Source organism: Tachypleus tridentatus, chromosome 12 (assembly GCF_004210375.1).
Source record: "Tachypleus tridentatus isolate NWPU-2018 chromosome 12, ASM421037v1, whole genome shotgun sequence".
In the NCBI taxonomy this organism is placed as follows: Eukaryota; Metazoa; Arthropoda; class Merostomata; order Xiphosura; family Limulidae; genus Tachypleus; species Tachypleus tridentatus.
Window position 1 is genome coordinate 11,832,611 of NC_134836.1, and position 16,699 is coordinate 11,849,309.

The window sequence follows — 16,699 nt, forward strand, 5'->3', positions numbered from 1 at the left end:
GTTACCTTTGATTTGCAAGAAAATATTATAATTTATTGTGCTATTATGAATAAATTATATGTGGTGTACATTTCTGTAAGATAGTTTTCAATGGAGATGTTTATTCCCCACTTTCATTCAGCTTTTTTGATTTGATGTAACACAGTTTAAATGAAGTTTATGCCTTTAACAGATGGCTTTCACATTACTTTTATACAGTGATTATCAGACATCAGATAACTATCTTTTTGCCATTAAATTTAATCTAAATATAATGTATTTTGGTAAACAAACTTTTAGTAAAGAATTATCACATACAAGGTTCTGAGGATGAAGTTATCCTTTATTTTCTGTTAATAAAACAGCAGTTTCTGGCTTCAGTGTACAATGGAAGAAGGTTACACCTAGAAACAGTCCTATATTACTACCAGTAGAACGCTACGTCTACAGATATTGAAACCTAGCTTATACTAGGAGAGGAGAAAGTTGACAGTTCACGTGAACCCAAATTTCTTGCCTGAACCTGATTTACAGAGAAATAACAGGACCTTCTACAAATAAAATGATTCACATTCTTTCAAGCCAGGAATGAAAACATAGGTACAAAACACAAACACGAGAACACAACTCAAAAGCCAAGTCACAAGACGACGTTAATGTAGTGCCATGAAACTTAATATAAAACACAAAATTCTAGTCAAAATTTGTACTGGCCACTTACACCTTTTTAAAAAGTTACAGTTACAAGGTCTGCTCAAAGTATATAAGCATATCACAAACAATGCAACTTCTGCCAGATAAACACTGAAATGGCAATGTGACCACTAACAAAGTTTGATTAGTGTATGATGAGGTATGTGCTTGCCAAATCTTGAGTGTTTTGGGGAAATAAGCATTTTTAAAAGGCAAGCTACACGATCAACAAGCGTATAAATAATACGATCCAGTAAAACTCAGCACTCTGGCTATAAAAACATAATGACATATTAAAAGGCCACAATGAGTTTCATATCACACACTTTTCATCAGACATTTAATACTAAAAAAAAGGACCTTTCCTAAAAAACAAACATGACTCCAGCAAACTTAACTACAGAAAATTATACACATGAAAGGTGGCCAACTATGTCTGCACCAACCATAGTACATGTATATAGATAATATATGTATATATATATATATATATATATATATATACTTATATAATACATCTCTAGCTGTAGATCGTGTAAGCTAAAATATGTCACATTAACTAATGGCTGAAACATTTCTTTATTTCATATCAACTTTAGTCCTGATGTTAGAGAATTCTGTGTCATTTACAACTTAATCTGTGCTAGAACAAGAAAAAGGAATTATATTTGTGCTTCTCTGTCAATGAAAACAATGTACATCCTTAAGCCATAGTAGTTTGATTTTAGCAATTCAAAGAAAAGAAACACTGGATTGACACACAAAACTTCACGATAAGATAAATTTTGTTTTCACAATTAAAATTTAAAAGATAAAGCTGCCTACTTAGGTTTTACTAAAAAACTGATTTTTTTTTCAACAACCACAAGTCCAGGCAGCTGGCCTGGACAAATCATCACACAGACTGTCTCTTCTTAAGGTATTCAATAAAACCAAACAGTAAAAGAGGCCCTAAACAAATGTGGCCAAAGCTGAAGGAGAAGTTGATTCTTGTTCTTTCTTTTCTTTGCTCCATACTGCCCAATGAATGACCCATCCTCTGTAAACTGGCCAGCCTCTCCTTCCCCATATTCAGCCATGCTGTCTGTTTCACTCTCTGGACCCTTCAGACTACTGTTCAGAGATGTTCGACTGCCAGCTTGAGGATTCTCATTACTAGGTCTGAAGCATGCAATATTCATTATAAATCGTTCTCAAACATTTGTTCCAAAATAAAGGCACACATCCAGTAAAATACAAAGAAAATCACTTGTTTATCTAAACCTGGTATGACTTTATAATAGTGACTGGGAAAGATACTAGATATTAAACAAACAATACAAATCTGAATTTCAATATGTGCATTAAGAAACACTAAAGATATAAATAAAATATGATTTTGAGAGGACACAAGAAAGGACTTGTATTTAACTCTAAACAACTGTAGAATACTTCAGGTTCTCCTTAGGGACCCATGATCAGTTAAAATATGTTACTGTCAAACGTGGTGCTAATTATAGTACAGTACTTACGGTTTGCTGTACTCATTGAAGCCACCATCATCAGGATAGTCAAGGTCTTGGCCTTGTGCTGCCTCCTTCTCATGGACAGAATATTTACCTCCCCGGTTTCGCTTGATCAGACACACAATAATAAGCAGCAATAACAACAATGCAATGGCACACATCATACCGATGAACCAGGCAGCAGTAGCTACGCTATCTGTAGATGTTGGAGCTGCTACTGCTGTGTGGAAAGAAACAATGTTACACACCTAAAACTTCTGCAAGTGACAATGTGTTTCTATAATCACATTTAAATCATTTTGCTCAACATACAATCTCATTTTTAACACTTTGTTTTAGGTACTAAAAAGTTACTGTTCTTAAAATTGTGGCCCTTGACTGAAACTTTATTTTTATTCCTGATTTATTGATATTCTTGGAGAAAAATCTATTACCTTAAATCGTGCATATGGATATAATAAGTGATGGCCTGCAATAATATTTTACTAGAAGCTTCCATTAACGATTTCTCATTACTACTAAAAACCTATATAATACATGACAATCATATACCTATCCTTAAAATATAACTTCCTTTAGTGAAATAAAATTTACATATAAGTTATGATATGTAGTCTAAAGAGAAGGATCATTATGTTTGAGTTGCTTCTAATAACATACAACAGTTATGCCATGGAGTTACTGTATTCAGTACCTAAACCTCCAGTTTCAATCTCTTCTACTTTGCTAGGAGTCTGGAACCGTCCATCAACAGCCACAACTCTCATCTCATACAGTGTACTTCTCTCTAAGCCTTTCACTGCAAGTGTGTCTTGTGTTTCTTCCATTACTGTGCTTTCCCATTGATTTTCTCCTATGGAAAAAGAAAACTTGTATATTACCATACAATTTGACTTTCTATATTATACAACTCATACAAGTAATTATATTCGTCAAAGATATGTATAATTTTCATCTCTCCTAAAGAGGGTGGTACTCTTTGGGGTGGTTGAACCATCAAGTAATGTAACAGTTACTGATGCATGTGTGTGTACATATCTCATTATCTCAGGTAACACAACATGTTACTAGTTTATTAATGTTTCACAAGTAATTTTTTGTTTTTGTAAATTTATTATTTGATAAGTAGTACATTATTTTATTTATGTTTGTTGTTTGAATATGCTGAACTTAACAACAATATTCACTGAGTAAAGGTTTGAGTCATTTGAATGTTTTGTTGTGCTTATCATATAAGCTAAACCTAACCTATCTGTGCTTGTGTATCAAAACCTGATTTCTAGTTTTATGTCCACAGACATACCCCTGTGCCAAAAGCTGTCAGATATAAAAATAACATCCAAAGAAACTTTCAGAAATTGTTGGATCTATCATTTATTCCTAGTAAAGTGATAGTATATATCCTTCTCTTTACACGTATATATATATATAGCTGCTCCCCAACATTATCTTCACTACATTGATGTAAACTATTTAGATTCTGCTCTATCCAAAACTAACAAAAACAGAACAAAATAATAAGAGATATAAGTCATTAATAATTATGTTCTTAAGGGATGATAGTTTCTTAGCAAACAATAGCCTTTATTATGGAAAGAAGGGCCAGCAAAATCTCAAGAAATTAATAAGTTTCCTTTTTTACAGCTGAAACTCCTCAGAAAAATACAGAAATGAATGATGGAACAAACTCTGCATTTTTATTTGAGAAATAAACAAAATGAAAGTTTTGAAAAATGATGAAACAAAAATTCTCAAATATTTTCTGGTTGAAATGCCTCAAAAACAATTACAAGTATTATTTTTACATTCTGAAATTTCATATGCAAATGAGAGCTTGATACAAGAACAAGCTTTCTGATCAAGAAAAGTTTAATGTAGTAGTTTATAGTTGATTCATGTAAGTTATCTGTCATCATGGGTGAATAAACAATCTGTTCCATAATGTACTAGCCTACTGTTGTTTCATGCAGATTGTCTGTCCTACTGGGTCAGCAAACAATTTGTTAACTCACATGAACGAACAGCAAGCTAGTACACAATGGAACAAATTGTTTAGTGACCCAGTAGGATATACAACCTACATAAACCAAGAATAGGCTAGTAAATTATGAAACAGATTGTTTACTGACCCAGTAGGATATACAACCTACATAAACCAAGAGTAGGCTAGTAAATTATGAAACAGATTGTTTACTGACCCAGTAGGACAACATGTTCAATAATGTACTAGCCTACTCTTGGTTTGTGTAGGTTAACATGCCTGTCCCACTCGGTCAGTAAACAATCTGTTCCTTAATATGGTAGCCTACTGTTGGTTCACATAGGTTGTCTCTTCAACAGAGTCACTAAACAATCTGTTCTTTAATATGGAAATTCATTGCTAATTTCTATAGGTCACTTACATAAAGTGTACACTAGATTTTTATAAATGTTTCACATTCTTTCTCAAAAATTTTAATAATGTTCATCTACCTGTTTCATCAGTGTTTTTAAGATCTGAATGTAAATTACTGTTTGTTGAAGTTTTTAAAAAACATAAAATCTATCCTTCCAAAAGCTAACATTACTAACAACTATACACACATTTCAAGCGACTACCTAAAAGACAATTTATTGTCATTGTATTACAGTTGTTCACCTTTACGTTTGTACTGTACATAGAAGTGACTGCCTGGATGACCCTCAACAGCAGGAACCCACGTAACTTCAACACCTGCTTTTCCTTCTTCATCAGGAAGTCGAGACCAGATGAACTCGGGCATGTCAGGAGCTACAGATATAAAACTATCTATATAAAAATCTATAAGTATAAATGTGGTACCATAAAAACAGTTTTCAGGAGTTGCTGTATCTTTACATGTTAAATGTGATATTATTTTCATCTAAATGTTAAAGAAGTCTGTGCCTTAAATATTAAAGAGCAATAATATAGCATTACAACCAATGTAACCATCCTCTCTCTCTGCTTATCTACCAACCTTACTTACCACTCTCAGCTTCTTCGCTAGTGCTAGCTTCAATGTAGTAAGGTTCCCCCTGACCTTTGCTAGTTGTTGCTCTGATAGTGATTCGATACTTAGTGTCTGGTTGCAAGGATGCCAGCTTAGCACGGGTTTCTCGTGGATCAGAAATTGAAGGTCGATCCACTTTAGTTCCTAATTTTGTCCCATCGACTAAAAAAAATTACAAAAATTACATAAATCAAAGGACTCTTTTGTGAGAATTCTTGTTACCAAACTAAATACCACCATACTTATGATCAACAAATGTCATTCAGAAAGGGTTTTGGATGTTAAGTTGGATCCTACACTCAGTTCACCTAAACAGTTAAATATTAAAACTTCACACACACCAGTGTATTTCTAGCTCAGAAGTAAAAATTTTTCATCACATACAATTGGAGATTTGGCAGTATTTGAGAGAAGACACAATTCCTTGCCCATCCAATAAGACTAAATTACAAAGTTAGAATTCAGCATAATATTTACAATTCAATTTTGACTTTCTTGTGTATGAAACAAAAAACTGATATTTTAAAGTAATAAGTCTTGCATGTACATAATTATAATTAATATTATAAATAAGTAAATTTCATTACATTTTTTTCACCTATGTGTTATTAACCAGACAACTAAGGAACCTCTACTGTGCGGAAGTTAATCTTACGTGTTATCAACCAAACAATTGGGGAACCTCTACTGTGTGAAAGTTGATGTTACATGTTATCAATCAAACAACTGGGGAACCTCTACTGCGTGGAAGTTGATGTTACATGTTATTAACCAAACAAGTGAGAAATATTTATTGTGTGGAATTTGAGCTTATGTAACATAAATTAGACTGTGTGAAAGTTGATTTCACATGTTATCAGTGAGATAACCATGGAAGCCTCCAATGTGTGAAAATTGAAGCTACTGACTGCAAACTAACATATCAGTTTTAAACTGCTCAACAACTTCCCTTAATCCTATATGGTTTTAAATTGCTAAAAAAACTTCCCATATTCCTGTATGATTTTAAACTGCTAAACAACTTCTCTTATTCCTATGGCATTTAGAAATGGACGTTTCATCAATAATACAAATGAATCAACACCACAGATTACTTATCAGGTACCTTCTTCATAGTAAATTTTGTATCCTGTCAATATGCCATTTTGATCCACAGGGCGCTTCCAAATTAAATAAAGAGCACTTGAGCCCATTGGAATAGCATCAAAACTTGCTACTGGTCCAGGAGCTGGAGAAGTGAAAGTTAAGAATTAATACTGACACACACTTAGAAAGTTTCTTCAGGTATATTTACTAAGAAATTTTACTCTCAAAAACATTGTCATTATAACATACAATTGCTGAAAATAAACATTTTAAGAAATCTTACATTCCATGATAAACCAAACAAGGTTGTTACAGTACACTTATTAAGAAATCTTTTATTTACAACTACTATCATTATGTCAACAAATAACTTTGCTTCTGATTACACAAATACATACTTCCTTCAGGTGCTGTAAATTCGACTTCATTTGATGGTGGTCCAGAGTACATCCTGTTGAAAGCCAAGACTCGTACAATGTTTCGTGAGAAAGGTTTAAAGATGGTAACTAAGGTCTGAGTTACATTTGGTGGAACAGTAACTTCTCTTAACCTGTCTTCACCTTCTTCTGGTGTCCAGGTTTGAACCTAAGGGGAAATGAAATTCAACTGATTACAAGCCATTTTTGATTATAGATATTAACATTGTTTCACAATTTGTGGAACATTTCTAACTGACCACAAACTAGCTTTCATTATATGTAGTAATTCTGTTGCACAGTGTGTAAATCAAAGCAAACTGATTGTAAGCTTACTTTCATTATATATATAGTAATTTTTTTTTTCAAAGTTTGTGAATCAAACCTAATTGATCACAAACTATCTTACTTTATAGATAGTAATTTTGTTGTAAATTGCATAAATCAAATCAAACTGATCAAAACATTAATAGTTTCAAACATTGAAAATGTATTTCTGATAAACACTCACTTTCTCTCATATCTAGCTTTTCCTAACTCAGTTCTGCACACGTTTGCACTTACCACTAGTTTTATGTTTCCAATCTAATCTCACATGTTATCATGTGATATTGCTGCACCCTTGCATGCAAATGAGCATACAATAACTTTACACCTACAGGAGTGTGACACACCTTCCTAGCCCAGTTGGCTTCCTCTACACCAATTGTTTCAATTATATCTTAAAGTTTGGCCAAAAAGCAAAAAGGTACTGTAATTGGGAAGGAAGTATGGAAAGTGTGAAAGAAGGTGAATACTTATCAGAAATACACTTTCCAGTGTTGGCAAATGTTAGTTTCTGATACACTAAATAACCTTCTTCACATCTGGCTAGAGTTCCATCTTGAAGTGTTGGAAGAACTAGTTCAAAATTTTACCTGGTTGAGCACCCTTTTGGAAACACCTAAAGAGAACATATGAAGTGCAACACCCTATACCTTGGAATTGTTGTATGACTGCACATCATCTCTTTGAGTTTACTCTCTTCATCCAGAAAGAAAGGGAAGAAAAGTGTTGCAAGGACAGGCAGAAGGTTCAAGCACACTTCCTATCTTACAACAGACTTTTGGAAGTGCTATTTGTGTTGTGTGGCACATCAAACAATATGTGATGGGTCAACTTCAGTCCATAACCAGGTGGCACTGGAACCTTCTAGATTGTAATAGAAAGAGGGTCCCCCACCTTTACTTTAAACCCAGTGTAAGATACCAAAGAAGTAGCATCTACCATGCAACTCAGCAAGGACTAATGTTGAATGGTCCTATGCCAGTAACACACCAGGCTACCCAATAACCTGACATCCAGGCAGTGGTATAATGACAAAATATACCCAGAAAGGTGAGATGTATTGCATGAAGAGAACTTCACACCCTACTCATTGCTGAGAGGAATTGATCACAGTCAGGAGGCATCCTTCAGTATAAACCACCACAGTGGCTAGGAGCTGGTGTGTAGCAAAAGTTTCCAGGTTCTACAAGAAAAGAAAAACAGTGTTCAGAGGACTGTATCACTATAAGAATGTAGGGAGGATTAGCAGTGACCACTCTCTTCTATAAACATGCTAATCCATGAGTGGTTACAATCTAGATGAGGTCTTGTTTAGGAAAGATAGCACTGCAACACTTTGAGCAGTCTTGTGGAACACCCCATCTCATGGATGGGTGCTATCTTCTTCAATGGTGGATAGAAGTGATCAGCTAATGAGATAGTTAGGTAACAAACCTGATGGGACAATACCTGAAAATGTTAACATACATTTCTAACTGATGGATAAGCTGCCAGACTCATTCAGTGAGAGTAACAAGACAAAGATGAGAAATGCATGGAAGATTCCACAGAATAAAGGTATAAGAAAGGGAACCTTGAAATGAAGGAGTACAGCCCAAATAACAACTAACCAAATGAATAGAACAAAAAAGACGTTTATGATACAAGTGGGAATAAAGATGAAAACACAACTTCACCATCATCTGTTGCAGACAATTTAGAAAGAAAAGTGTGATCCATACAGTAAAGAAGCAAGTCGAGATGGTCCAGCCCCAGATAAAACGCTATAAGGAGAATTCAGATAGATAAGCAATGGAAGAATGAGAAGGATTAAAGCTAATAACAATGGCAATAAATATGTTACTTCAACTGATAAACATCAAAGAAGATAGGCAAACAGAATGATACAAGAAGAAAGAAACATGTGAAGAGAACCCCAACTGTCATGCAAGGGACCTGACAAATCTCATGTACAAAGATGGAGTGATGACACAGCTGGATGGAAGAGAGACATACAAAGCTGAAGAAGATAGAAGAGGGAGAGAATGAAGTAAGAAAACACAGCAGAGGAAACCACAATTGAGACAGCTAATATTGCACTACCTGAAGAATCTGACAAACAGTGTTATGATGACAGAGAGATAATGAGGAAGGAGACAAATAGGGGTAAGCATAAAGGATGAGATAAGACCAGTCCTGACTGAATGCATCCAATGCCAGTACTAACAGTTGTGAATAATGAGACCAGAATAGGGAATGATTGGCATTGTCACAAAATGGCCAAGGTATCAATGTGATGAATGCCCAGGTGAGAGCAAAACAATTAAATAACACTAAGATTGAAGGACCACTCCATGGGAAATATCTAATGGGATATCAAAAGATATTCCATAACAAAATTTGAAGTATATGGAACATGACAGACCACAAAAAAGACACACAGAGAAAGAGCTTAAAAGATGAGATTAAGGATTTGGAAACATAGATAGCAAGAGAGGATGCTTGCCTGGTGATTAATGTAGAATACCCTACTTAAATCACCCAAATGGACTATTACTGAACAGCCATGTAGAATTGAAAGAATATGATTCAAAGCATGACAAACTGATAAAAGTTCTAAAAAGTTGACATCAACAATCAAATGCTTCTAGTTTCATTGATGGAAAATCCTGACACAGTCAAGATAAAATGCCCTAACCCACCATGGAAGTATCCATATAAAGATAAAAATCTAGATGCATAGAAAGAAGAAAACCCACCAGGCAAAACTATTATACAGAGAAAAAGGAGTAGATAGACTAAGAAAACAAGATCTAGAGAGAGACTCTAATGATCAAGTAAAGTCTGCTGTGAAAGGTGCATATGATCATGAACAAAGGAGAAAGTGGTTCTGTGAGAAAACAAGTCCCTAAAGAAAGAGAGAACCTCTTGCACAGGAAGAGAAGGTTAGGATAGAGCTGTAGAAATGAAGTGGAAAAGGCTGTGTTCTGCAGAGATGTAAAGAACATACCCAAATTAACAAGATAACATGTGATGTAAGATGAGACTTCTTCAGTTTGACCAGCCAAACTAGATAAGCTCCTTCACAATAAAAGAAGAAAGTATGGTCAGAGTCTTGTCAGGATGGACCTAAAAGAAGCCAGTCATCCATATAATCATGAAATCTCAATTTATGCCATGAATATGATGGAAAAGGCACATAAGATGTGACAAAAACATATGGGGCCAATTTTAAGCCAAATGGAAGAACTCAGAACTGATAAACTTCACTGATATACAAACTGAAGAAAATCTGGATGCTGGGGAAATGAAGATGTGAATATAAGCATTGAAAAGGTCCATTGTGGTCATCCAATACCCCATAGGATGAGAAAAACTCTCCAGGAAAAGTGAATGGGGGTATAAAAGAACTAGGATTGTAAGCCATTTCGTGTTTTTCTTAGGAATGATAAACAGAAATAAAATCCCTGATAAACCCTTTTAAAAGCATCCTTGTTCAAAAGACCTGACACTTCCTCAGAGAAACACCAGATATCTACAGGATTCCCAGGAGAAGGGAATGCAACAGGAACAAAAGACAAGGGAAGAGGAGATGAAAAACAAAGAATGAGGCCTATTGATAAAACTTGTATCATTGACTTGTCAGCCACAATGGAAATCCACATACCTGTAAATTGACAAAAATATACCCCACTGTTCCTGAGCCCAAAGACAAAACTACTGGCATTAAAACCCACAAACAGCAGAAAAATGTATGGGAGAAGAGTAATGGGATGGAAGAATAGGGAGCAAAAAAGAGTTGTATGAATGAGAGATTGCAACTGAAAAAAAAATAGCTTGGGAAAGACAGAACACAGGGGTAGTCAAAGAAAAATGATGGCAGAAAGAAGCCACATGAAGGTCACCAAGATATGATGAACATAAACAGAGTTGGAACATAAACATCTACTTCCACAACAAATCAGCCACAAAGTCTATAAAAGCAAAATTGTTTGAAAACAAAAATAATTCCAGACGAGAGGTTTTGCAGACATTTCAACAAAATGTTGGTGCTAAGAAATTTCATTAAAGCATCAAAAAATGTCTTAAACACACAAGTGCCAAATTGAGAAGTCATAATTCAAAAATTAGATAGAGGGAACCAGTCGCTCTATTTGTAAATTGTTGTTACATGCTCATTTGCAAGCGAAAATGCAGCAATATTGTGTAGAACATGTAAAATTAGGCTAGTGCCAAGTGAAAAATATTTGCATATAGAGGGCAGCCCTGAATCAAGAAAAGCAAGATGTGAGTGAGGGTTATATTTTGAATCAATATCTTTCATTATAGATAGTAATTTTGTTGCATGGTAGTGAATCAAATCCAACTAATACATATGGAATCTTTTTTTTACAGGCATTCATTTTGTTGCATAGTGTGTGTGTGAATAAAACCCAATTGATGAGAAATTACTTTTTATTATAGATAATAATTTTCTTGTACAATGTGTAAATAAAAACCAGTTGATGACAAGTTATCTTTCATTACAGACAGTAATTTTGTTGTACAGTGTGTGTGAATAAAACCCAACTAATATAAAGCTATCTTTTATTGTAGACAGTAATTTTATTTTACAGCATGTGAACCAAACCCAACTAATGAGAAGTTATCTTTAATTAAAGACAGTAATTTTGTTGCACACTGTATGAATGAAACCCAATGCATGACAAGCTATCTTTCATTATTGGCAGTAATTTTTTTGGAAGATATGTGAATCAAATCCAACTGATCACATGCTCTTTCATTACAGATAGTGATTTTGTTGAACAATTTGTGAGTAAAACTTAACTAATATAACAAGCTATCTTTTATTATAGACAGTAGTTTTATTTCACAACCTGTGAACCAAACCAAACTTTTCACAACCTACCTTTCTTTATAGATAGTAATTACATTGAACAATATGTGAATCAAACCAAACTGATCACATGCTATCTTTTATTACAGTTTGTTGCACAGAAACTGAATCAAACCCAACAGATCATAAATTTATCCTTCAATATAGATAGTTATTTTGTTGCAGTGTATGTGAAAAACTAATTGCTTATTGGTCTGTGACTTTGTTGTTTATAGTGTCCAGAACATAGCTAGTCACACTTCAAATATAGGCAAAATCCCACCATGGCTCAATAAATCCCAGTAATTAGTACAAAGAATTTCTGCGTATTTTACATCACACTAACAATGTAGCCAAAACCCCATCAATATTACATTTAATCCCATATTTACTACAAAGGCTTCCTATGTATTTACATTAAACTAAAAATGTAAACAAAACACCATCAATATTACATTTAACTCCACTATTTACTACAAAGGTGAATGAACAATTTCACTCAATTTCTTAGTTCAAAGGTCTTCATGGAAAGGTGGTTAGGGAGCTCAACTTGCAATCTGAGGGTTGTGGGTTTGAATCCCCATCTCACCAAACGTGCTTACCCTTTCAGCTGTGAGATATTATAACGTGATGATTAATCATGCTATTCATTGGTTAAACAGTAGCTCAAGAGTTGAGTTAATGGTGATGACTAGCTTGCTGCCTTCCTTCTAGTCTTACACTGCTAAATTAGGGATGGCTAGTGCAGATAGCTCTTGTTTAACTTTGTGCAAAATTCAAAACAAATCCAATCAAAATATTCGTAGTTCAAGAAACATTTTAACAGGCAACACAAAATTATTCAATATATGGTAGTGAACTGTAGCTGCTAACTTGAGTTACTGACTCATACAGCCATTACAAAAACATTACAGAATCCTATTTCAATTTCTATACAGGATTAATTTGACACTTTAGTTCATCAGACAAAACTGCAACACTCTTTGGTTTTGTAACTTATAAAATTCACAATGATCTACTCAAAATCTAAACAAACCTAATTATGATAACCAATTTATCATAATTAAGTCAGATAGCCCCATAGTTATTACCTAGCTGTTATGGATGAAAAAATAAGGAACCAAGAAACAAGAGCAGGAACTTTACCTTATATCCTTTAAAATGTCCACGAATGGACTGTGGAGGAACAGGGTCCCAGGAAAACATGGCTGAGTGTGCATTCTTTATAAAATTTAATTTGAAATTCTGGGGAGCTTCCAAGGGCCCTATTTCAAAAAAACAATTTCCAGAAATTCAAGGAGACAAATGATAACAATGAAACTAAATATAAAATTCATATTTTCCTAGATAAAAAATGTAATTTCACTAACTATATCTATTTATACACAGGAATAATACATTATCTACAATTTTTTGCACTGAATACTGTCAAAAATACATCTGACTATAATGCTCAGTGTCTGAACTTTTTGTTGTGTGAAAAACTTCAACACATTTCAAACCAAATAACAGTACTGCTTCTCCCAAAGTTCAAAAAAGCAAATAAAACAAACTAAATAAAAAAACACACAGATGCTAACAAACAGTACTGGCTAAACATATTACTCTATAAACAACAACACTGACTTAAAACATTACTAGACTTCTAAACATTACCTAAACAACATCAAGCAAAAATAAAGTACTGCATGTCTAGATATTACCTACACAACAAAACAACACCTGCTGATGTTACTATGTGTTTAACAATTACCTAAACAACAACAAAACCTGTTAACATTACTAAGTGTCTAACAACTACCTAAACAACAACACCTGTTAATGTTACTAAGTGTCTAATAATTACCTAAATAATGACTGTTAATGTTACTACGTGTTTAACAATTACCTAAGTGACAACACCTGTTAAAGTTATGTAGTGTCTAGCAATTACTTAAACAACAATGCCTGTTAAAAGTTACCAAGTGTCTAATAATTACCTAAACTACAACAGCACCTGTTAACATTACTAAGTATCTAACAATTACCAGAACAACAACAACACCTGTTAACATTATGAAGTGTCTAACAATTACCTGAACAACAACATCTGTTAAAGTTACATAGTGTCTAACAATTACTTAAACAACAATGCCTGTTAAAAGTTACCAAGTTCCTAACAACTACATAAACAACAATAACACCTGTTAACATTATTAAGTGTCTAACATTTACTTAAATAACACCTGTTAATGTTACTGTGTGCCTAGCAATTACCTAAACAACAACAAACTCCATTGATGTTACTATGTATCTAAAATTTATCTTAATAGCATGTACTAAAAACACGATTACATACAAAAAACTTGCCTAATTACCTAAAAGTTCATAATATTGAAATACATACATACATACATACATAAGCAATAATGTTTAAATAATAAAAATGGTCACACTTTAAAAAAAATGTTACATGAAACAAATAAATTCCAATTTATAGGAAGTAAAATATTTCATTATGAAAGTAAAAAAACTTACGATCTTCCCCAGAGTAGCCTATAACTCCGGTAGCAGAAACGTGAGCCTGACCAACCCTATTGTGAGCCTCTACTTTCAGTCGGTACTCCTTAAAAGTGGGTTGATCCTCTATAACGTACTCATTCTGTTGCCAATCTTTAATCACAACCGTCTCCCATTCAGCACCCGGAATGTCTTCTCGTTTCCAGAACACTTTGTAGAAGAACCCAGGAGCATTCTGTTCAATCTTGGGCATAGGCTGAACAAACAAAAGAGAGAACATATTACCTGATGAAATTTTCATAGAGCAGTGGTTCCCAAGCATTCTTCACCAACAACACCTTAACCCACTTACCGTAATTTGCATGACGCCCCTGCTGTCACATTGTTTTTGTATATATAATTTTTTATGCTTTAATCATTCTTCGTTTGGTAAAACTAATGAATACCTCCTTGCAATTTGCCACTACACACTAGTGAGTTTGGAAACCACTGCCACAAAGAATATTTCAGATTTTAACTAATCAGGTTATGTTGATTGGTATCATGACCCATAAGATTTTCAGAGTTCTTGTAAGGTACATGATGAGTTAAACACTATTCAGATTTTCATTTACTTTCGAAGAAACAACTAGGTTATGTATTGATTGGTACTACATCTCACCATGTTATTAGCATTCTTGTAACACACATCCTAATGAGTTAAACATTGTTCATATTTTCACTTACCATCTAACAGGTGAAAAGGTTATGTTGGCTGGTATCACGATTCATTACTTATCCATGTTTGTTTTAAGATATGACCTCAGGGATTACCTGTCTCTTACATTTCATATTTTAACTTACCATCCAATTGATGACTAGGTTATATTGGTTGGTAAAGTGATCAATCACTTTATCAGGGTTCTTGGTAAGATGCATTCTTAGAAGTTAAACACTGTTTAGATTTTAACTTACTGTCCATGAAATGACTAGATTATGTTGGTTGGTACCACGACCCATCACTTTATCAGGATTCTTGTAAGGTACATCTTCTGGAGTTGAACATCGTTCAGAGTGACCACTTGGAAGACTAGGGCCAATTTTGTTTCTGGCAATCACCCGAAAAGTGTAGTTGGCCCAAGGTGTCATAGATACCTATTTTTTGTGAAATATAAAAGGACATGTACACAATTTAATAAATAGAATTTAGCTCAAACTGTATAAAAGTAGTATAAAAATATTGGACTTTTAGACTTCATATTCTATATATAATAGCAAATTATTCTCACATTCACACATTTCTTCTCTTTTCCTACATCTGGAGTTACATTTTAAAAATTAACAATATTAATACTTCTGGACTTTTGAGAGTTAATGCAAACAATTTTACTACTTTTGGACTATACACACATTATATACTAGCAATATTGTTTCTTTTTTACTTTTTACACATAATCCTAACAATGTTGCTACTTTTGGATTTTTTTACATTTAACACTACGTCGTTTTTTTTTCTGGATTATTCACACTTAACACTAATAATGTTGTTACTTTTGGATTTTTTACATTAAGCACTAACAATATTATTATTTTTTCACTTTTCACACTTTACACTAACAATGTTAATACTTTTGAACTTTTAACATTTAACACTGTAACAGTGTTGTTACTTTTGAATTTTTCACACTAAGCACTAACAATGTTAATACTTCTGTATTTTTTATAGTTAATTCTCACAATATTAACAGTTTTGTATTTTTTACACTTAACACTAACAATATTTGGATGTTTTACAGTTAACACTAACAATGATAGTTATCCTTGGCAAGTTTGATCATTAGTTTCAAAGTATATTAATGTTTTGTTAATTTTTATTCTTCTGATCTTCCATTTGAACTCATTAATGAAATAAGTCTCAAATTAATTCATATTAGAATGTAACATTAATCAAGTACATAAAAAGTTCACAAACATATCCTTCTACATGTCTGGAGAAAAACCAGCCTTACAAGAAGAGTACAATGAAAAATACCTTAAATCGAGTGTCAGGTGCAGGAATGTTCACAAATGCATCTTCCCACTTATCTGGAGTGAAACTAGTGTTAAACTGAATTGTATAACTGAGGATGGGGGCTCGACGATCACCCAATGGTTGCCATTCAACAAGAGCTATTAGACCATCACACTCAACACCTTTAATTCTTGGTGCATTTGGAACATCTTCATCGTAATGAAAAAACGTAACAATTATTGAATAACCACTTTATAATTTTATAAAGTTCTTAGCTGAACTAGAACAAAGCAAAGAACAGATATAAATAAAAAAACCTTGAACCAACAACATTGCAC

The 16,699-nt window shown here is 33.6% G+C and overlaps 1 protein-coding gene across 1 annotated transcript in view; it reads right to left on the reverse strand.

The window, feature by feature from the left end:
- Positions 1-1,456: 1,456 nt before the first annotated feature.
- The window catches only part of LOC143234611 (neuroglian-like), a 77,736-nt gene continuing 62,493 nt past the window's right edge, over positions 1,457-16,699 (reverse strand). The window contains 12 exon segments of the mRNA XM_076472082.1: positions 1,457-1,674; positions 1,677-1,833; positions 2,184-2,397; positions 2,872-3,030; positions 4,816-4,947; positions 5,165-5,350; positions 6,294-6,416; positions 6,673-6,859; positions 13,019-13,137; positions 14,390-14,627; positions 15,326-15,505; positions 16,383-16,570. Of these exon segments, the coding sequence (XP_076328197.1) occupies positions 1,624-1,674; positions 1,677-1,833; positions 2,184-2,397; positions 2,872-3,030; positions 4,816-4,947; positions 5,165-5,350; positions 6,294-6,416; positions 6,673-6,859; positions 13,019-13,137; positions 14,390-14,627; positions 15,326-15,505; positions 16,383-16,570 (1,934 nt within the window). The 3' untranslated portion in view covers positions 1,457-1,623.